The 17,309-nt window shown below is 55.4% G+C and overlaps 15 protein-coding genes across 25 annotated transcripts; 8 read left to right on the top strand and 7 right to left on the bottom strand.

Annotated features, from left to right (window-relative positions):
* KVP18_004179 (uncharacterized protein) lies at positions 1–1,267 on the bottom strand (the record flags this gene model as incomplete). Of its 2 annotated transcripts, none has more annotated exons than XM_067956541.1 (1): positions 1–1,267. In XM_067956541.1, a coding segment is annotated over one exon (1,267 nt), but the record flags the coding sequence as incomplete, so codon positions are not given. The 2 variants fall into 2 exon arrangements, with proteins under 2 accessions (XP_067812080.1, XP_067812079.1); XM_067956540.1 differs by having other exon boundaries at positions 14–1,267.
* Positions 1,268–1,366: 99 nt separating this feature from the next.
* KVP18_004190 (uncharacterized protein) lies at positions 1,367–2,341 on the top strand (the record flags this gene model as incomplete). 3 transcript variants are annotated; one of them, XM_067956561.1, is made up of 2 exons in its annotated part: positions 1,367–1,983; positions 2,011–2,341. In XM_067956561.1, the coding sequence occupies 2 exons, from the start codon at positions 1,367–1,369 to the stop codon at positions 2,339–2,341; spliced, it is 948 nt and encodes a 315-aa protein (XP_067812097.1). The 3 variants fall into 3 exon arrangements, with proteins under 3 accessions (XP_067812097.1, XP_067812099.1, XP_067812098.1); XM_067956563.1 differs by lacking the exon at positions 2,011–2,341 and having other exon boundaries at positions 1,367–1,987; XM_067956562.1 differs by lacking the exon at positions 1,367–1,983 and having other exon boundaries at positions 2,162–2,341.
* A 380-nt stretch (positions 2,342–2,721) lies between these two features.
* KVP18_004183 (uncharacterized protein) lies at positions 2,722–3,708 on the bottom strand (the record flags this gene model as incomplete). Of its 3 annotated transcripts, XM_067956547.1 has the most annotated exons (2): positions 2,722–3,176; positions 3,204–3,615. In XM_067956547.1, 2 exons carry the CDS (start codon positions 3,613–3,615, stop codon positions 2,722–2,724), a joined length of 867 nt encoding a protein of 288 aa, XP_067812086.1. The 3 variants fall into 3 exon arrangements, with proteins under 3 accessions (XP_067812086.1, XP_067812087.1, XP_067812085.1); XM_067956548.1 differs by lacking the exon at positions 3,204–3,615 and having other exon boundaries at positions 2,722–3,195; XM_067956546.1 differs by lacking the exon at positions 2,722–3,176 and having other exon boundaries at positions 3,196–3,708.
* Positions 3,709–3,726: 18 nt separating this feature from the next.
* Positions 3,727–4,538, top strand: KVP18_004173 (uncharacterized protein; the record flags this gene model as incomplete). Its single annotated transcript, XM_067956530.1, has 2 exons — positions 3,727–4,048; positions 4,156–4,538. The coding sequence occupies 2 exons, from the start codon at positions 3,727–3,729 to the stop codon at positions 4,536–4,538; spliced, it is 705 nt and encodes a 234-aa protein (XP_067812071.1).
* Positions 4,539–4,578: 40 nt separating this feature from the next.
* KVP18_004180 (uncharacterized protein) lies at positions 4,579–4,947 on the top strand (the record flags this gene model as incomplete). The annotated part of the gene is made up of 1 exon (XM_067956542.1): positions 4,579–4,947. The coding sequence occupies one exon, from the start codon at positions 4,579–4,581 to the stop codon at positions 4,945–4,947; it is 369 nt and encodes a 122-aa protein (XP_067812081.1).
* A 161-nt stretch (positions 4,948–5,108) lies between these two features.
* On the bottom strand, positions 5,109–5,612 carry KVP18_004174 (uncharacterized protein; the record flags this gene model as incomplete). The annotated part of the gene is made up of 1 exon (XM_067956531.1): positions 5,109–5,612. One exon carries the CDS (start codon positions 5,610–5,612, stop codon positions 5,109–5,111), a length of 504 nt encoding a protein of 167 aa, XP_067812072.1.
* Positions 5,613–5,624: 12 nt separating this feature from the next.
* On the top strand, positions 5,625–7,031 carry KVP18_004193 (uncharacterized protein; the record flags this gene model as incomplete). 2 transcript variants are annotated; one of them, XM_067956567.1, is made up of 1 exon in its annotated part: positions 5,625–7,031. In XM_067956567.1, the coding sequence occupies one exon, from the start codon at positions 5,625–5,627 to the stop codon at positions 7,029–7,031; it is 1,407 nt and encodes a 468-aa protein (XP_067812103.1). The 2 variants fall into 2 exon arrangements, with proteins under 2 accessions (XP_067812103.1, XP_067812104.1); XM_067956568.1 differs by having other exon boundaries at positions 5,808–7,031.
* Positions 7,032–7,168: 137 nt separating this feature from the next.
* Positions 7,169–7,675, bottom strand: KVP18_004188 (uncharacterized protein; the record flags this gene model as incomplete). The annotated part of the gene is made up of 1 exon (XM_067956558.1): positions 7,169–7,675. The coding sequence occupies one exon, from the start codon at positions 7,673–7,675 to the stop codon at positions 7,169–7,171; it is 507 nt and encodes a 168-aa protein (XP_067812094.1).
* Positions 7,676–7,743: 68 nt separating this feature from the next.
* On the bottom strand, positions 7,744–8,811 carry KVP18_004191 (uncharacterized protein; the record flags this gene model as incomplete). Of its 2 annotated transcripts, none has more annotated exons than XM_067956564.1 (1): positions 7,744–8,811. In XM_067956564.1, one exon carries the CDS (start codon positions 8,809–8,811, stop codon positions 7,744–7,746), a length of 1,068 nt encoding a protein of 355 aa, XP_067812100.1. The 2 variants fall into 2 exon arrangements, with proteins under 2 accessions (XP_067812100.1, XP_067812101.1); XM_067956565.1 differs by having other exon boundaries at positions 7,744–8,697.
* Positions 8,812–9,317: 506 nt separating this feature from the next.
* Positions 9,318–10,125, bottom strand: KVP18_004189 (uncharacterized protein; the record flags this gene model as incomplete). 2 transcript variants are annotated; one of them, XM_067956560.1, is made up of 2 exons in its annotated part: positions 9,318–9,416; positions 9,445–10,125. In XM_067956560.1, the coding sequence occupies 2 exons, from the start codon at positions 10,123–10,125 to the stop codon at positions 9,318–9,320; spliced, it is 780 nt and encodes a 259-aa protein (XP_067812096.1). The 2 variants fall into 2 exon arrangements, with proteins under 2 accessions (XP_067812096.1, XP_067812095.1); XM_067956559.1 differs by having other exon boundaries at positions 9,394–10,125.
* A 75-nt stretch (positions 10,126–10,200) lies between these two features.
* Positions 10,201–11,135, top strand: KVP18_004186 (uncharacterized protein; the record flags this gene model as incomplete). Of its 2 annotated transcripts, none has more annotated exons than XM_067956556.1 (2): positions 10,201–10,302; positions 10,350–11,135. In XM_067956556.1, 2 exons carry the CDS (start codon positions 10,201–10,203, stop codon positions 11,133–11,135), a joined length of 888 nt encoding a protein of 295 aa, XP_067812092.1. The 2 variants fall into 2 exon arrangements, with proteins under 2 accessions (XP_067812092.1, XP_067812091.1); XM_067956555.1 differs by having other exon boundaries at positions 10,201–10,323.
* A 14-nt stretch (positions 11,136–11,149) lies between these two features.
* KVP18_004181 (uncharacterized protein) lies at positions 11,150–14,537 on the bottom strand (the record flags this gene model as incomplete). Of its 2 annotated transcripts, XM_067956544.1 has the most annotated exons (2): positions 11,150–11,334; positions 11,363–14,537. In XM_067956544.1, 2 exons carry the CDS (start codon positions 14,535–14,537, stop codon positions 11,150–11,152), a joined length of 3,360 nt encoding a protein of 1,119 aa, XP_067812083.1. The 2 variants fall into 2 exon arrangements, with proteins under 2 accessions (XP_067812083.1, XP_067812082.1); XM_067956543.1 differs by having other exon boundaries at positions 11,319–14,537.
* Positions 14,538–14,560: 23 nt separating this feature from the next.
* Positions 14,561–14,992, top strand: KVP18_004176 (uncharacterized protein; the record flags this gene model as incomplete). The annotated part of the gene is made up of 1 exon (XM_067956535.1): positions 14,561–14,992. One exon carries the CDS (start codon positions 14,561–14,563, stop codon positions 14,990–14,992), a length of 432 nt encoding a protein of 143 aa, XP_067812074.1.
* Positions 14,993–15,185: 193 nt separating this feature from the next.
* Positions 15,186–15,903, top strand: KVP18_004192 (uncharacterized protein; the record flags this gene model as incomplete). Its single annotated transcript, XM_067956566.1, has 2 exons — positions 15,186–15,810; positions 15,839–15,903. The coding sequence occupies 2 exons, from the start codon at positions 15,186–15,188 to the stop codon at positions 15,901–15,903; spliced, it is 690 nt and encodes a 229-aa protein (XP_067812102.1).
* A 611-nt stretch (positions 15,904–16,514) lies between these two features.
* KVP18_004185 (uncharacterized protein) lies at positions 16,515–17,177 on the top strand (the record flags this gene model as incomplete). The annotated part of the gene is made up of 1 exon (XM_067956554.1): positions 16,515–17,177. The coding sequence occupies one exon, from the start codon at positions 16,515–16,517 to the stop codon at positions 17,175–17,177; it is 663 nt and encodes a 220-aa protein (XP_067812090.1).
* Between the last annotated feature and the right edge of the window lie 132 nt (positions 17,178–17,309).

The raw sequence follows: 17,309 nt of genomic DNA, 5'->3' as shown, positions 1-17,309 counted from the left end.
TGAACGTGTGAACCGTGCTCATAGTTCCCAGGTGGGATTGTCGGTAACCGCCGATAACCAAGAGCTCGCCGAGGTCGTTCTCGAGTAAGCCGGCAGAATGCAGCCGCGGCCCAGCATTTGACAGGACGGACCACTGTGCCTTGCCTGCCGACAGAGTGAGCTCCAGCAAGTCGCCTGACACGCCGTTGGGAGAGCCTGAGTCGGGAGACACCACACCGCCGAAGAAGACCACGCGGTGTCGCGAGGTCCGGAGACCAGAGTGGCGGTGCCGGCCAGCGGGGCTCTGGCCCTCCACCTCGAGGGGCTCCCAAACGGCATCGGTCTTGGAGTACACTGTTAGCAGCCAAACCTCATCGCTAATGTGACCGGGATGGCTACGGCCTCCGTAAACGACTGCTCGGTCGTTCGCGAGTTTCACGGCACAGCTGCCCATCTGCTGGGCTGGCCCAGGAGTCTCTAGGGGGCTCCAATCTCGGGTGGCAGGGTCGTAGATAGCGAGGTGCTTCTGTCGGCCAAGAACCTTGTCTCCTCCGAAGCCGCCTATTACCACTACCAGCCCGGAGAGTACCACGCTGCAGTGCCCCCATCTCCTGAGAACGCCACCATCAGCTGCCGGCGCCCAGCACAACGGGAACGGAGCGGCTGGCTGTGGCTCCTCGGTATGTCCGAAGACCGCTTCCCAGGCGGCAACCAGCCTGTCGATTTGCCTCTGATTCACTGCGAAGCGCTTGTTAACCTCCTCCACCAACGGATCCACGACCGTGTAAAGTCGTTGTCCGTCAACCAGAAGTGGAGCCTCGAGGCGGCTACTGCCGCGAAAAGCCATGATGTAGCGCTTGGGTCCGAGGCCCATGGCCCCACTATTCTTCAGCCCAGCTCTACGTGCCACGTCTAGCAGCTGCACTAACCTCTCCAGCGATCTCGCCTCCAGGTGTATCACCACGGGCTCGAACTTCAGAACGGCTGATCGCAACTCGACGTCAGTCAGCGCCGGCGTTTGGGAGTATGCGGGACTAGGGTCGTCGACGTTGACGTCCTCTGTGGATATGGTCTCGTGGCTTGACAGCGTCATGTAGCCCTTGTTTTTCTCGTTGGGCGCGCCTGAACTCATAAAAACAGTGGCTCGTCCACTGCAGCACGACGTAGAGCAGAAGTCGGCGTGGCGGTTCACTGCTGAAATGAAGTCGCACAACGGAGCGTCCACAGACCCCTTTAGGCTCCGGTCTAGACCCTTTAGCACTTCTTGTTTTCGTGCGTCAAAGTCCATAATTTGGTTGCATCCGCTACCGCAAGGGACTGCTCCCTGGCCCGCTTGCTGACCCAGCCAACCCCACTAGAGAAAAGCAGATGTGCGGGAATTGTCTAAATGCTTTGGTTGCTGTTGCCGCTGGTATGTTGCGGAAACCAAGACGGACTCCTTGGGGCTCATAACCGCGAGCGAGGAAAGTATAAAGTGGGTCTGTTGCAATGGGACAGTGCCTTGGCGAACAAGGCTAGTGAGCACGCTAAACACTGCTCCTACCAGCACAGTTCCACGTCTTTCCGAACCTACGACAGCAAGGGCTGCTCCAACTGTCATCACGGCGAAAATCTCGCCATGCGAGGTGACTGCCCCCCAGACATGAACGATTGGGTTAATATGTGGCTGCGCGAGGTCCGCTACTACGACTGCGAAAGAGGTGTGAAATCTCCGTGGGGAGAGACCGGTCACTGGACCCAGGCAGTCTGGTCTGGCACCTCGTATCTTGGGTGCGCTATGAACTGCAAATGCGCTGGGAAGTATGAAGGTTACCTAGTCTGCCACTACAGTAGGGCTGGCAACATGAACGGTGTGCGACCGTTCCCCAAAGAGAACTGCAAGTACAGCGATGTGCCACCACCTCACACGTGGATGAGCAGTGGGCAGAAAGCGATAACCATCAGTAGCCTGGTCATCAGCGTCACGTTGATATTAAGTTTGAGCTTTGTCTTTTTCATCTTGAAGTAACGGTCTCGTTTATAAACTTCCAGTCGACTGAAGATTGAATGCTCGTTTGACTACTTACACCTGTCCGTGTGCTGGCAAGAGGAGCAACTGCTGGCACGGGCCGAGTTCGGAGTGCACGTAGTTTGTGGCAAGAGCCTCATCAGTGCGCGCTCGAGAAAGCTAAAAAAATGCCAGATGGTGAGCAGTGCCTTCGAGAAGATCCGAGCTCAACAGTCACTCGATCAGAAGATTGCGGTGCCCGACGTGGAAGAGACTGAGGACGTCCCTGTCGAGATCTTCACCAAGAAGGGTCGTCGCTGTGGTGTGTGTCCGACTCATCTGGACCCCTTTGAACTTACCGTTCTTTGTTACTAAATCGTGAGTGAGATGATCCTAGGTGCATTAATCTGTTTCATCCCTGATTCTAGGTGTTTACTGCGAAAGGGAAACGAGCGTTGAATCGGCAGAATATCTCCTAATCCGCAGGGATCAGAGTACTTTTGCATGCTATTCAGTCTAGTCGAGATTTAGGTCCTGTATTGAAAATAAGCAATGCCTGCGCACAACAAACGAAAAAATCAGCAATGCACTTAAAAGCGCGCAAAGCGCCTAGCCAGTCTGCGAATGTCCACGGTTGTCTGACAGTTCGGACAGACCGGTCGTCCACGTAGCCACGTCTCGATGCAGCTGTCATGGAAGCAGTGGGAGCAATCCGGCAGCTCGACAACAGTGCTGAATACTTTGTCCGGCCCCTCTCACCTGTTGACTGGCAGCAGCTCCATGCATATGGTACAATGTGAGTACAGCGACGAAGGTGACCATACTCGGTGGATTGGCGACTCCTCCACGTCTCCGCAAAAAGACTTCCTTGGCAGCGCCGCGATAAGCCGGTCAGTGAGCCCAGCGCTCGCTGACCAGGGAAAGAACTCGGAGGGTGCCTCAGTCAGCGTGAGCACGGCACCAATGGAGGTCAGCAGGCTGGCCAATCGAAACCCGCCCGCCATAAGGTTCATGGAGGCTAGAATCAAAAGCGGCATCGGATCGATTCCGCCGTAGAACAGTAACGCTAAAAGACAACTATGAACCGTAGCGCTCAGCGTAAGAAAAACCACAGGGAAGTGACCGAATGGCGCATCGACAACTTCGGTGTGGCACTGAAACTCGGGGGACAACAAGACGTCCCACACGTGACAGGGGAAAGCATAAAGGCCTGTCCATGTTGTAGCCATTTACCCACCGACACAACCCACTGCCCACATCGCGTACTTCGCCAGCTCGGTCGGCAGCACGTGCTGGTGTCTGGATATAATTTCTGCGGAAAGCAAGGGAATGTTGTACATCTTCTCAGGGAGGGTGACCTCCGAGTCCAACGAGAACACATGGACAAACAGACTTCCGAGCATCAGAAATTGGACATGCCACGCTAGGCCGCCTAGGTACTGTGCACGACTCATGTTAAAGAGAAGGTGTGGCCCTGGGACAATCAACACTGCCAGCAGCTTCTGAACTGGCGAGGCGTCGCATACCGCGACCACCAGCAACAGAAATATAGTTAAGGATCGGAGCATGGGATTGGCATCGCCTACGTGGCTCGCGAGAGAGGGCAAAAGCGCCATGCCAGCGGGGACAAATAGGATAGCGGGAGACATTCTGGCAATCAGCACGATGAGCAGGATGCACGGAAAGCACACACAGTCAAGCAGTACGACGAACACCAGACGTGAGCACGAAGCCAGGTCCATCTTATAATACTAAATAAAATGTTCCTTGTCGGCGCAGTGCTCTTCGGGCTGGTGGCCGCCTTCGGCAAGCATGGACACGAAGCCATCGCCATGACAGCCATGTCGGGCATCAAAGGCCCGGCCCTGGCGAACCTTAAACGGATGCTGGGAGGTAAGGACGCCGTAGACGTCGCTTTCTGGGCTCACAAGGTAGAAAAGCTCTATCCCACGTCTGCCTATCACATACAACCGCAATCAGAGGACAATTGTGGGCAAGAGACAAAGACTGTTGACCTTTCCTTCTGTGACGACGGCATGTGCCTCGTCGGAGCCATGAAGCACTTTTACTCCAGGCTCATGGGTACGGAATATTGGATTACTAGGAATATTTATTTATTGATATTCTGTATTGATATTCATTTACGATTTTAATTTTGTTGGCATTCTCTGATTCGACGTTTATTCCAGGAGAAGAATATTCGGAGAAGTTCTCCTCTCCTCCCAATATGAAGTTCACCGACGCCGACGCCCTTAAGTTCCTTGTTGGCCTCACGGCCGATATGCACCTTCACTTCAGCTTCGGACAAGCATCAGACAATTTGGGCAGGAACATCAAGGGAAAGATAGTTACACGAGAGGGCGAGCGTGATGTTACCCTTTGGGACTACTGGAACGACGAGCTGGCTCAGCTGGCCGTCCAGCTTCGGCCGAACTGGTGGTTCGGTGGCTGGACCCATATCAATGGCATGGGGGCTGGCTACGTCCGCTCGCAGACCGAGGAGTTCGGAACCACTTTGGAAGAGAACTTGAAGGCTTTCGATAGATGGGCACTGGAATCCAGAGCTGACTAGTGAGGGTTGACGGGATCACGCAATTAGCTGCCGATATCGAATGAAAGGTCAAGACGTCGTGTCCGACGGCTTCGTATTCAATGACCAAGATTTTAACCAGCACTTTTGGACCTTGAAGAACAAGGTCCTAGTAGCTGGCGTCCGCCTCTCCATCGTCCTCTCAAGGGTTCTCGAGACCCAAAGCGGCGGAGCCCTCCGTAAGGGCAGCAACATCGTCGTGCCAGTGGATGTTGACTTCGTTGTTGGGGGCAGGACGACACCGATTTGGGTGAGGAATCTCCTCCTCAACTCCGGCATATTCCTTGCCGTGGTCTTCCTCCTCTGGGCGCTTTTCATCAGATCCGGGTCAGCTAGACAAGCGACGCCATCAACCGCTTCTGTGACTAGGAAAAAGGAGCGAGTCCACTGATGTATCACTTCTACGACGACCTTTTGACGTTGCTTATCATGAATGGCTCATTCAAAATTAAGATCCTCAGAACATAGAGTGGTTCTATGTCAGATGGCAACTCAGCTTTGGGAATCTGATTGTGGTCTCATTTTTTTAGATGGTCGAGTGCTTTTGGCGACCTAGTTTGCAGGTTGGTTAGGGTAGTCTTTTCGGAGTTGGCTGGAGTTAACCTTCTCGATATAGTGCTTCTCCTGCTCCTCCTTCAAACGAGACTTGGCCTCCGCCGATGCCTTCAGCAGCTCCTCATCCAGAACGTCGGGGTCCACGTCGAGGCCTTCCAAGGCGAGCCTCTTCCGGTAGAAGAAGTCGTCAGCCCAGACTGGCTTGCTGCGAGCATCTGTTTTTCCCCGTGGGGCATGGGCCTTGTTGACCGTGAGGACCTGACCGTAGAGCTCGGCATCGTGCATGTTCGCGATGGCTTCGTCGGCGTCATCCTCCTCCTCGAACTCGACGAACCCGAAGCCCTTGTGCTTCTTGGTCATGCGGTCATCTGGGATATCCACGTTAAGGACTTCCCCAAACGGGATGAACGCAGCTCGCAGCACATCCTTTGAGACGCTCTCTTGAAGGCCACCTACGAAGAGTGTTCGCTTGAGAGTACCGCCCTGCAGCACGGAGGTCATATTTTCTAATTTATGCGCAGGGGATTGTTTTTTTTGGTTTCGGTTCCTGCACTCGCTGGCAGCGTGTTAAAAGTCCCCGAGGGTCACTGCCACCCCAGAGCAAAGCATGGGATCTACCTGGGGCTGAGTCAGGATGCTGACTACGCGTATGGTGATGTGTGGGATACCCTGCGCGATCTGGGGGCAGTTGACACCATGCTGCAGTCGCTGGAAAAAGTACACGGCCCATCCGTGTTCGGTCTGCAAGTATACTTTGACAAGACTCACGTAGTGACTGGCAGTAGCCTCGTTTTCGCCAGCCACCTCCTTCCGAAGGTACCGGGGCAGGAGGGCCTGGACGGACAGCGCCTGTCTGGCGGATCCTGCGTCCGCACGCTCGTTAGCCAATCGAACTACATGCATTACGCGCTGTACGACGAATTCGGTTGGCAAAGGTCTCAAGACCTAGAGGGTAATATGTTCAGCGCACTCTTCCACCAGGCAGCGACATGGGCAGACGACCCTGTGTACGCACATACACGAGTGGCTGTGACGCTCACGACTGGCTTCAGCCATTACTTCGACTCTACGCAGCCGGATGGCGGCCCACTGAGTCTGGACGCAATCAATCGGAAGTTTGCCAAGCACTTTGGTTCGTACCAGGAGGATTTTGAGGGCCGGCGAATTACGTTCGCAGAGCAGGCTATGGTTTGGGAACCGAAGGCCCTTTACAACGGCAGTTTAGTAGACGCGAAAGACGTGTATCAAGCCCACGTCGTCTGCGAGAACATGGACTCCTTACTGGCGAAGTACGGATTGGGCCGTGTAGCCCTTAGAACTGATTTTCTTGAGTTCGCCAACGAGGTGGCTGGGAAGTTGAAAGGGCACGGCATCGACATCGACGTCGTTGAACGTGAGCCGATTTCAGGGCGGATTCACGAACTACATCCCAGGTGGGAGAGGGTCTGCTATCCCCGCCCCGAAGACAAGAATCGGCCACTGCTGCCGCACCAAGTACTCCCTCGACCCTTCGTGTATGTGGACCCTCCCGTGCATACGAGCCATTCTGTGGCGCAGTGCGAGAGCGAGTACCCTGACCCTGTGTCAACCGCGTTCGTAGACCGCCTCGTCAAGTCGCAGGGCATTTATTTGCTGCTGGTTTCGCCACAACCCCTACACAGCGCGGACTCGTACATCGACGTCGTGGGTCGCCACTGCCCAGCGAAGGCCATCCGCCATGACATGGACGAGGAGCAGCTGGACGCTACCTACCGTGCGTGCCTGCACGAGTTCTATGACACTTTCACCAGTTTCTGGGCGGAGCATGGCGTGCCTTCAGTTGTCGTTGTCTTGCCCACCCAGAAAATCACTGCGGAGCTCTATACGTCTACTATTCCCCAGGTTGTCACCGATGCGTTGGAGAAGATCCAAAAATGTTAACAGGTTTTGATTAATTTTTGCGTTGGAGAAGATCCAGAAATGTGGACAGGTTTTGATTTTTTTGTCGAACTTCCACACTTTTCGTCCTTTCGTACTCGCGCTCAGACTTGTCGAGGGGTTTAACGCCGCTTACATGCTTAGTCCTGCTCCGGAGGACCCAAGTAGTCCTCATTGATGGTGCCCACGGCAACCATGCTTGACCCTTCGTACTTCACTCCTTGCAGCTTCAAGCGCACTTCACTGTTTGGTTTAACAGTAGCTTCTCCATCCGTCCATATTCCGTCCTGAAACGTAAAGTCTTCAGGAATGAGTGTCTTGGTGACGAATATTCGGAAGGGTCCGCAGTTAGCGAATATGCCAATTGAGTTCACATGCGTTACCACCGCGTCGACCACTTCTCCTCTGAACGGCTTCAACACGATAGCCTGGTATTTTACATGCACCACCACCATCCCCGTACCATCCTGAACTCTGCCCTTGTCAGCATGCAGAACCCTCACGACAGACAGGACATACCCGTACTTGCCGGTGCACTGCCCTTCCACTTCCTGTCGCAGCATATTCTCGATGTGCTGGTCGTAGTGGGGCCCTAGCATGCAGGGCTTGACGGAAATGTTCTTCCACAGATCAACCAAAAAGTACATCGATAATGTGGAAATTCAGGGTTCACACTCGCAACTAAGCGTCCTTATGGCACAACGTTATGCTCTTGTCAAGTGTTGGGCGTCCCTAGTCCACCGGTGTCGTAGTCTTTCACGATAGTCTCCAGGCAGTCCTGATTGCGCATGGCTAGGTTTTGGAGGTTCATGAAGAGCTTCGTTGTCAGGTCGATCTCCTCAGCTAGCACTTCATGAGACTCCAGCAAGTACAATTTCAGTTGGTGCAGCTGACTCACAGGGACATTTTCTAGCTGCTCCTCTGAAAACTTGTCGGACGTCAACGACAACGACGCCGCTACGTCTTTCGTTACTGCCAGAGCGGAACCACTAGTCTTGCCCATATCCGCTGACCACCGTCCGGTTTGCCACTCAGCAGGGAACCTCTCTTGAGGAGCTAACTGAATCCCCCCGATGATTTTCATGACGTGAAATACGCCTGCGCTGAGAAGGAAGTCCATTCGCTGCCGGTTGACAGCTCGCTTCTGCCTCTTCTGGTCTTCAGTGGGCTGTGGTTGATAACGCCAGTGAAGAAACCAAGTAAGGATCATTCGGCAGTCCGCTCGAGGGAAGACATTGCGCTGTTTCCATATAGCGATCGTCTTCAGATAATTGTGCACTATGTCAGCGGGGACGTCCTGTGACTGGAACTCCTGCTGGGCCCGTTGCAGAAAGAGTAGACCGGGCTTAACGAAGGCGGTTTTGTCCTTCTGGACAAGGTCGTTGAACAGGAAGAACAGCGCCAACTGTCGATTCACATCCCCGGCAGCGCAATACGCGCTGCCGAGTGCAGCGCAAATCTCATTGGCCCTATCTGGCCACTTCCGCAAGGTCACGGAGGCAGTTGTGATGCTGCTTTCTGTCAAGTTCACGTTAGCCAAAACCTGTTCCAGATTGCTGGGGAAACACGTCGGATCGAACTCCACAGGGTCGGGTTTAATCTCGATCGGCTCGGGTGCCGGCCAATCTCGCCGCTCATGAACCTCACGTGGCGCATCTCGTTGTGGCATGCTTCTGTCTCTCGGTATATCTCTCGGCATGTCTCTCGGCATATCTCTCGGCATGTCTCTGGGCATGTCTCTGGGCATGTCTCTCGGCATGTCTCTCGGCATGTCTCTCGGCATGTCTCTCGGTATATCTCTTGGTCGTCGATCGAACCGCGCTTCAAACCTTCTTGATGCATGCACTCGTGAGTCGTGCGGCGGCCGTCTGTCGTCTTGCCAATGCCTTCGTTCCGCCTCGGGCATGCGGTCTTGCGGCCCTTCAGGCGCTCGACCCTCGTCGTAAAACCTGCTAGGCGGCCCCTGTCGTCTGTACCGAGTGTCCTCGAGATGCGAGGGTCGCCTGGGCGCCTCGTAAGGGTACGGTAAAGCCGGGTACTGTCGTGGAACATGGCCCCGATACTCGTCGTAGGCCGGAGGCCGAATCTGACTCGGCGGAGGCCGAATCTGACTCGGCGGAGGCCGAATCTGACTCGGCGGAGGTGGAGGACGGAACTGGCTCGCGTAGGGCGCGGAGCTCTCTCCTTGTGGCCAGCGGTAGCCTTCGCTTAGTCCCCCGTCTCGCTGAACATCTTGTTGATGTGACCGACTCCACGGTGGGTCCATAGAGAATTAAGGAATTACAACAGTTAACATCTTTGAATGACACTATTGTAGTGGGCTCCGAGGGACAAGTAGGTGGCGTGGAAAACGATGCGCAGGGGTTCAGCCAGCGACTTGGAGTCGTTCTGCGTGTAAGCCGGCAGGCATACTCACGTAAGTGGTCTCGAGCAATGTGTTGGTCTTCGAGGCGAGCCTATAAGTCGTGATGGGAAGTTCCAGCCTGCGGCAGAGCGCGACAAGTTCCGGCTCACCTCCCCAGGCGCTTGTCGTCTCGAGGGCGGTGACGTAGTCGTCGAGACTGGTGAACTCTTCGACGGAAGCCGGCAGCACAGCAGCAAACCACGTGTGATCTCGCCGCATCTCCGCGACAGCTAGCTTGCGCAGTTGGCTGTGTGTCATCGCCTGACCGCGCAGACCGAGCTGGTGTGCCACACTCCGAAACAAGCAGTTACCGTCGCCAGGTACGGAGTGAATGTCCAAACCCCTCTCAGCCAGGCCGCATTTCAGCAGGGAAAACTCCATAGCTTGAGTGTCCTCTACGACACCCGCAGCGTCCCTACGAGCCGCGTGTTCCTCAAACAACCGGTTGCGCCGGCGCTTTTTCGTCTTGGGTGCCGGTGGGAACGAGGCGGGCTGGGTAGTCTCTGGGCTGTCCCCTGGAGGGCTTGTCAATAAGGAATCCAGCGCCTCAAGCAGTTTCTTCCGCTGGTCGTCGTATTGTTGATGCAGTTGATGAGCCTTGTCCGGTCGATCACGAAAGCGGCGCAGCTCCTTCTTCTGCTCTTTCTCAAGGCGTTCCAAGTCTTGTTGGAGTCGCTTGCGCTGGTGACTCATACGTAATTCAGCCTTTTGCTCTTTCCCAAGTAAACTCCACACGCCAGCTTCGATGATGACTAAAAGACAATTCAGATGATATCAGTTGACCTATTTTCGGCGACGGGCCTGCTGACGGACGAAACCATAAGCAAAATCTTGGTGATTGGAGGGTCAGGAGGGGGGAAAAGCTCAATGGTGAGCGTGATTTTTAATCAGGTGAGAGTGTGGTGTTTCACTCACAGTACGCACCCCATGAGGTACTGCACCTGAAGGAGACGGACCAGTGTTACGCTGTAGTGGTACCCTCCACAGCCCTGGTGAAACTCGCGATCGTGGATATGCCAGGCCACGTGCTTTCACAAACGTCCGAGGTAGACCCGACCATCTTCACACACGCCGCCGCCGTGGCCTTTGTGGTGGATCTCGAGACCGCAGGAGGGTCCTCAGACATTCAGCAATGGCTGGCGATTTCCAAGAAGGTTCGTGATGCTAAGCCCAAGGCCTACCTGTACTTTCTGCTGCATAAATCAGACATGTCGGCGGAAGAGAACGACAGAGAAGTCATGGTGGCTATCAGAAGCCGTCTAGACCGTGATGGAATCCGATCTCGCCTTCAGTTTTTCTCGACCTCTATTTACGACAAAACTATCTACGTGGCGTGGTCTACGATAGTCAGACGACTGGTACCCTCCAGGGACGTCTTGGAGGAGCTCCTGTCAACCCTGGTGCAATGTTCGGGTTTGGAGACGGGGTTTCTGATTGACCTGCGAACGCGGTTAACTATGGGCGGCGTCTGCACCGGCCAGCAATACTCACTAGCCTCGGAGACACTGGGTCTGGCTATCGAGATGAGCGACATCTACAGCCCTAAAGACTTGCCGGTGGACCAACCGACCAGGTGTTTCGTGCAGCTCACCTCGGGTGAGTGTGTCTACCTACGCGAGGTGGCGCCCTGTCTAGCGGTGGTCTGTGTCGTCCGTGAGGAGAACTTCGACCGACAACATCTCGTGAGACTTCGAGGCGGTTGATATGCAGATCGATTTTAATGTGCAAGTGTTTCAGCGGTCATTGGTGGATCTCTATGGTCTCTGATCCTCTTGGACCAGCTTACCATTGGTGACTCCGTGCCACGTGCGACCACGTCAGCGCTCTCGACCCAGCAGGCCAATTCGTCAACCAATGTTTCGGACACGTTAGCGTGTTGCATTATGTCAGCAGATATTTGGGCTGCGTGTGAACTGCTCTTCGGGCTCACCTCGATGAAGCAACTCCCACGTCACTGTGGCACTGAGGAGGTTTAACAACGAAAACGTACGAACGAGTCGCAGCTGAATTTGCTCCGACGCCATCAACAGCAGTAGGAAGAGGAAAAGACCCTCTTCCTCCAACGGCGCCTCAGTGAACTGGACGCAGAGTCGGAGCGTCAGGTCGGCTTGGTGTTCCTCGACGCCCTCAGACAGGGTTGCCGGCCACTGTCTAAGCTGCGCGAAGGAGTCGCTAGTAGACCGCACCGCGAATAGCCATGCGACAGATTGCAAGTCGTTGGCCGTTGGATGGGACGGCAGGTCACAACGGAGGCGGTGGGCCTCGACGCGGCCCTCCACGGCGTTAGTGAAGGCTACCATCCACAGGCTTGGAATGGACAGCACCTGCGGCACGGCCTCCTCGACGCAAGACCTGTGAATCTCTAGGGCTACGGCGTGCGCCTGCGGCCCCTGCATAATGAGGATCCGAGAGAACTGCGAGGGCAACGCCAAAATGGCATCCAGGCTTACGAGGACCCTCCCTCCCAGCAGCTTACTGCAACAGTTTTTGTCCTCGATCAATGCAGGCATGCCAAGGTCTATCGTGCCGTAGTTGGCGAGAGCCAACCGATGCTCAGCAGGAGAGTCCTCCGCAGAGAGAAGCAGCAGCAGCCCACCAAGAGGAGCCATGTACGGTGCCGCTTTGCGGCAGCCGCGATCGCTACAGGCCGTTGATGCTCGGCACAGGCGGCGTACGAATGCGAAGTGCATCGAGATATGGGCGTGGACGTTTGTTTGGCAGGTTGCCACGAAATCCTCCACTGTCGACCTGCAGTTCGATAGCTTCTGGAGGACCTGGGCGTCCGCTGGTAGACTCCGAGCCTCAGTTACCTTGTGAACGTCTCCTTCTATCTGCATGATCACCACCGCAAGCGCGAGTCGGTAGCCACATAGTACACTGCTGCTACTCGGAGTCGACGGCAAGAAACGGCACGTTGTATCAAAAACGCCGGACTCAACGGAGTCCAACAGCACCTCTTCCAGATGAAGCGGATCCAGAGTCAAGGTGGGCAGGCATGCCTTTAGAGTGAAGAAAAGCCGCCGCCAGCTATCAGAACACCAGGCAGTCGGCCGACTGACGACATCCACGCATGCCTTCACCAGGTGAAAGATTGCACGTAGGACCTGGCTTTTCGCTGGTTCAGCAGTCAGGCTTTTGAGGTACGGACTCAAGAAGCCCAGTACCGAGGACGCTTGCAGATCTTTGCACGCAACGACGCTGACGGTGCAGAGCTCCAGAATCTGGCTGACGACCTTGTGGTGCAATTGCGGCACCTCAGCTGTCTTACGCAGGTAATCATGCAGCAGACTTACAGTTACGTATGGATCCTCTACGTAATGGCCGGACGCGGCCATTACGGTGAGGACCTTCAACGCCTGCTCCGCCGCCAGAAGCATGGCTCGTTGAATGGGACTGCACGCGTGTGACACGCAGAAGCAGGAAACATCTGTGAGGCTCTGGTGACACAGCGCGATGATGGGCGCGTCGCCGAAGACAGCCCACTGGACGACTGCCTCGTCCTCGCACGCGATGCTTAGCAAACCTAGGAGCTCCGCGGAAAGCAGAGCGTCTGGCGTGTCGAAAGGCACGTCCTTGTGCGTTCGGAAGAAGGACACGGACCCAACAATGAGTTTGAGGGCGACCTCCTTCAGGATATCAAGCACATCTGACGTTAGCAACAAGTGCGCGGCCATGGGAGAAGCGAGACACATCGCAGTGAGAAGTCGGAGCAAACTCCTTTCCGAATCGCCATCCAACGACTGCATCAAGGCTGTCCAGCGCCGGTTGCTGCTGTCTCCGGATGTGAGAGCCACAATGACCGGTAGGACGGGGTGGGCAAAGAGAGGATGCGTGAGGCCATCCATCTTCACGTCAACAGGGGCGTCATCTGAGTTTTGATCGCTGAAGATCATATCTGAGGCTGGCAGCGTCCCGCTCTTGTAGCGCTGCAGCCATACAGTCAAGTCGTCTTCACCCGACTGACTTCGTTGCTCACTCGACCAACAACCCGGTCTAGTTCCGGTCAACCGCGCTACATGCTCCAAGGCCTCGAGGGGTGAGACCAGTGGATCCGAACTCGACGTGGCCACCTCCTGCAGAGTAAGCGGGGTTGGAAGCAGAAGTTCGGCCAGGCTACGCACGGTGTGCTTCAAGACTGTCAAGTTCGTAGACCACAGTAGTTGAGTGAGGGAGATCTGGATTTTGAGGCTGTCGAACAGGAAATAAGTCCATCTCTCCAACCCGAATCCGAAAGCCGCCACGCCACCGCTCGTTTCCCTTGCTAACCGCAGAATGTTGGCCAGTGTTGATAGCGCCACCACCTGCTGAGCTGGCATAGAGCTCTGGGCAAGATGGAGCAGTTCCAGAACGGTGTACCCCGGCACCTCCGGCTGGTCGCCGTGATGGTGCAGAGTTGGGTCGTCACCTACGGGACGTTGGCCTTCGAAGTCGAAGCGCATATCGCGGAGAACGCAGGCTTCGCTGGCTTCAACGAACTCGGGCAGGGGATTGCACCAGGCTAACTTCGCGCGTTCAAGGGCTGTAACGGCAGCCCTGTCTCCGTTACCCAAGTCAATGATCAGCGTGTTAGAGTCTGGAGGTGCGGCCTCCGCAGCGTGCACCGGGTGCGCCCCTGTCCTGGCGGCGTGTCGTTTCCGTAGGAATTCTGTGAGACGGGGCCCCAGTTTCTCCTCGATTTCCTTCTGTGCACTTTGAACTTCGCTTCCAGACATTGCAGCTATGTTACGGTCATTCATGCCAAAAGCATCAGTGAGGTCTCCAGCACCGAGATGCGCTGCAGCCTCCTGGTTTAACTTCTCGGCCACGTGAATGGGTGCCCGCTGCCGCCATGGCAAGATGACCACTCCTGGGTCGGTCGAGGAAATTATTCTCTGGTCGTCCACGTTCCTTTCAATAACGTCCGATATCACAGCTTCGTCGAGTACTACGGGTCCGATTTCCTGTTTCACACGTTGCATTTGCTGGCGAAACTTAGACTCCTTCGGCGTTTCAACCGCTTTCGGAGTCTCCCGACTGACTTTCACAAGCTTAGCCGCTGGTCGGAAGTGCGAGTCGGCCAGAAACTGTGCCTGTTCGGCCAGCAAGCTTTCCCATTCAGGGTCCATGCAGATATTCCGTAAATTCTGGCATGGATCAGCCTGAGACGGCGGGCATCGCAGCATTTGACGGTCGGTTGAGTGACCACCCTAATTCTACGTGTCCCCGTCTCAACGTTTTCGCTGCCGATGAGGCTAGTTGGGACAAAATCACCACCATTCGAACACGCTTGAATCGCAACTTCCAAACCTTTGAGCATTTCTTCCAGCCACTCCGGCGGGAGTGTCCTTCGAAATGGTACCTCCAGTCAAAGCCCCTGCAGGAGAAGGAGCACGAGACGCGTCTCATGGGGAAGCGGCCGCTCGCAGCTTTACTGCAGGAGGATGTGGAGCCTCAACGAATGACCGATGCGCAGCTCTCTCTAATAGTCGCGAAGATGAGCTCGGCGCCTCCTCTATCGAGTAGCTTTACGAAGAACAATGTGAGCTATTATGGATCATCACACAGTCGCTTGAGCCGTTGAAAGGAACGCCCACAAAGTAGTGAACATAAGGTGATTCCATTTGCGTTGTGTGACAAACAATCTGTTCACAATTCGGGCCCACGTCCATGACTCAAATTGAGTTCATTCAGCAGTCAAAAATAGTAACTTTCTTGGGAGTGAATAGTGGGAGGATTACTTGGGACGCAATGCAGTGACAAATGCTTCCCAACCGATGATGGCTGTGCCCACCGTTGGCCATTCGATGTCTCCTCTAGCTGGCGGAGGCAACAAGGCATTTTCGGCTTCCATAACCGCTAACACTGTCAATACGGCTACGCGCTCCGTTGTCAGACGCGAGAGCTCGGTTAAGGCTCCCAGACGCCAGCTGCCTCCCAAACGGCCTCAGTCAAAGCGCCAGGATATCCAAGTCGCTTCAAAGCCAGACTTCGGTCCTCCGGAGGTCCGTGACCGCGGTGAGTCTGCGGACACTCGGCCTCAGGCGTGGGTGACTGTTCCTGTACAGGAGGCAGGACGAAAATTCCGTCCGAGAGGCTTCTCCATCTCCTCCGAGAGCTCATCAGGCACCTCAACCAACTGGTCGACGAAATCCCGCTATCTTATGGCGGTGCGTGCAGGACCTACTGAGGTTCCTGACCATATCCTGGCCAAGCACAAGCTGTTCCGTGCCAACGACCTTCCCAGTCCTTACACAATGTTTTATTATGACGAGACGGCCCCCAACGACATTCTGCTGAGCAATGACTTGAAGAACGACCAGAAGCGAGCTCTGAAGAAGACATTCTGCCGCACTTCCAAAAAGAACGAGCGCCGATCGGCCAGTCGAACCAGCTCGATCGGTGGGACCACAACATCCATTTCCTCCAGCGAGGTCGAGCGCCGCTCCACGCGACACTCGACGCAAGGGCGTCGATCAGATCACTCTTATGTGAAATCCGCTCCTATGGGGAGCGTCGTGTCGCAGCCCATACAGCCCACCGTAGTGACGACCGCCAGCCTGAAGCCAGGTCACAACTCCTCGACTCGCTCCTCTACGTCTTCCTCCTCCTCGTCCTCCTCGACTTCATCCGCCGCTCGCCAAGCCAAACCACGACATGGTCGCTGTTGCAATCGGGGATCTCGCACGAAGCATGTGCGGCAGGTGTCTTACACCGCATCGACTTTAGTCACAGTGTCGGACAGCAGTTCGAGTTTCTCGGACCGTGAGCACTCCGCGCCCACCTTCTCCAGGGCACAGGCAACTAAGGGCTCCACAAACAAGCAAAAGAAGTCGTGCTGTGCACCGCGAGGTTCTACGCAAGTGACCAGCAGAGCTCCGACTCACACTTCTGTGGCGCCGTCAAGTATGGCTCACTCTGCTGTGCCGACGAGTTACGCTGCCACAAATGGTTTCCAGCCCAATCCGCTTGCGAACCTGCGCCAACAGGGTCCCTCCCATAGTGTCTCTCATGCCTCCTTTGCTCCTTCTTACGGTCCTTCTCACGGTACTCGCGCTCCTTCTCACGGCGTCTCACAGGTTTCTCAAGGCCAGCACCAATCCGTCATGCATGCGCCGCGGGTTCCGCAAGACGTCTCGTACGTACACGTCGTGCCTCTCTACGCCAGCCACAAGAACAACAATACGTTTCCTCGCGGTGAGTCCTTTACGAGCTCCACTGTGAAGTACATGACCTCCTCATCCGACAGCTACGTGAGCTCCTCCCAATACACCAGTACCAGCACCAGCTTCACCTCCTATACGGATTCATCTACCGCACGAGCTCGCGAGAACCGCGGGAAGTGCTGCAAGCACCGCTGTTGTGAGAACAACGTTACGAAGGACCACTCCGCTGTCTTGCGTGGGGATTCCTTCACTGAGAGCTACTCCACCGCGGTACCCGAGCGAAACTCGACCGAGGGAGGTCACCGAAACCCGTTCGTACACGGATTCGATGATGCCATGAGCTTCACGAGCGACCATACCGTCCGAGATGTCTACCCTCGCAAGCAGAAAGAGTGTAAACGCAACATGAAGTACCATAAGCGCAAGCTGTACTTCGAGGCGGACGACATGCGTGTGCCCAAGGCTGGTGGCACCGCGTACAGCATGCTTCCCTCCTACAGTACGAGCTACAAGAACTACCCCGTCATCTGCTATGACGTTATTCAACCTGAGGACTACAATGGTTTCTTTCGGGAGAGAAAGGCACCTCCTAGGTACTTTTAAACGAAGACGGTTTCCAGATTTCAAGTGGTGAGCAATTCATGAATGAAAAAGCGAAACTGGGGCTTTGGCATGACTCACCGCGGTCGCGTTGCTCAAACACTTTAATAGGGGGAGACGCGCGCGTGCCCGCGT

Source organism: the organism of the source record quoted next, assembly GCF_019968955.1.
Source record: "MAG: Porospora cf. gigantea A chromosome Unknown PgA_NODE_173_length_31425_cov_415.714, whole genome shotgun sequence".
Lineage (NCBI taxonomy): Eukaryota > Apicomplexa > Conoidasida > Eugregarinorida > Porosporidae > Porospora > Porospora cf. gigantea A.
The sequence above is the reverse complement of the archived record's forward strand: the minus strand, read 5'-3'. Positions and strand labels throughout refer to the sequence as shown.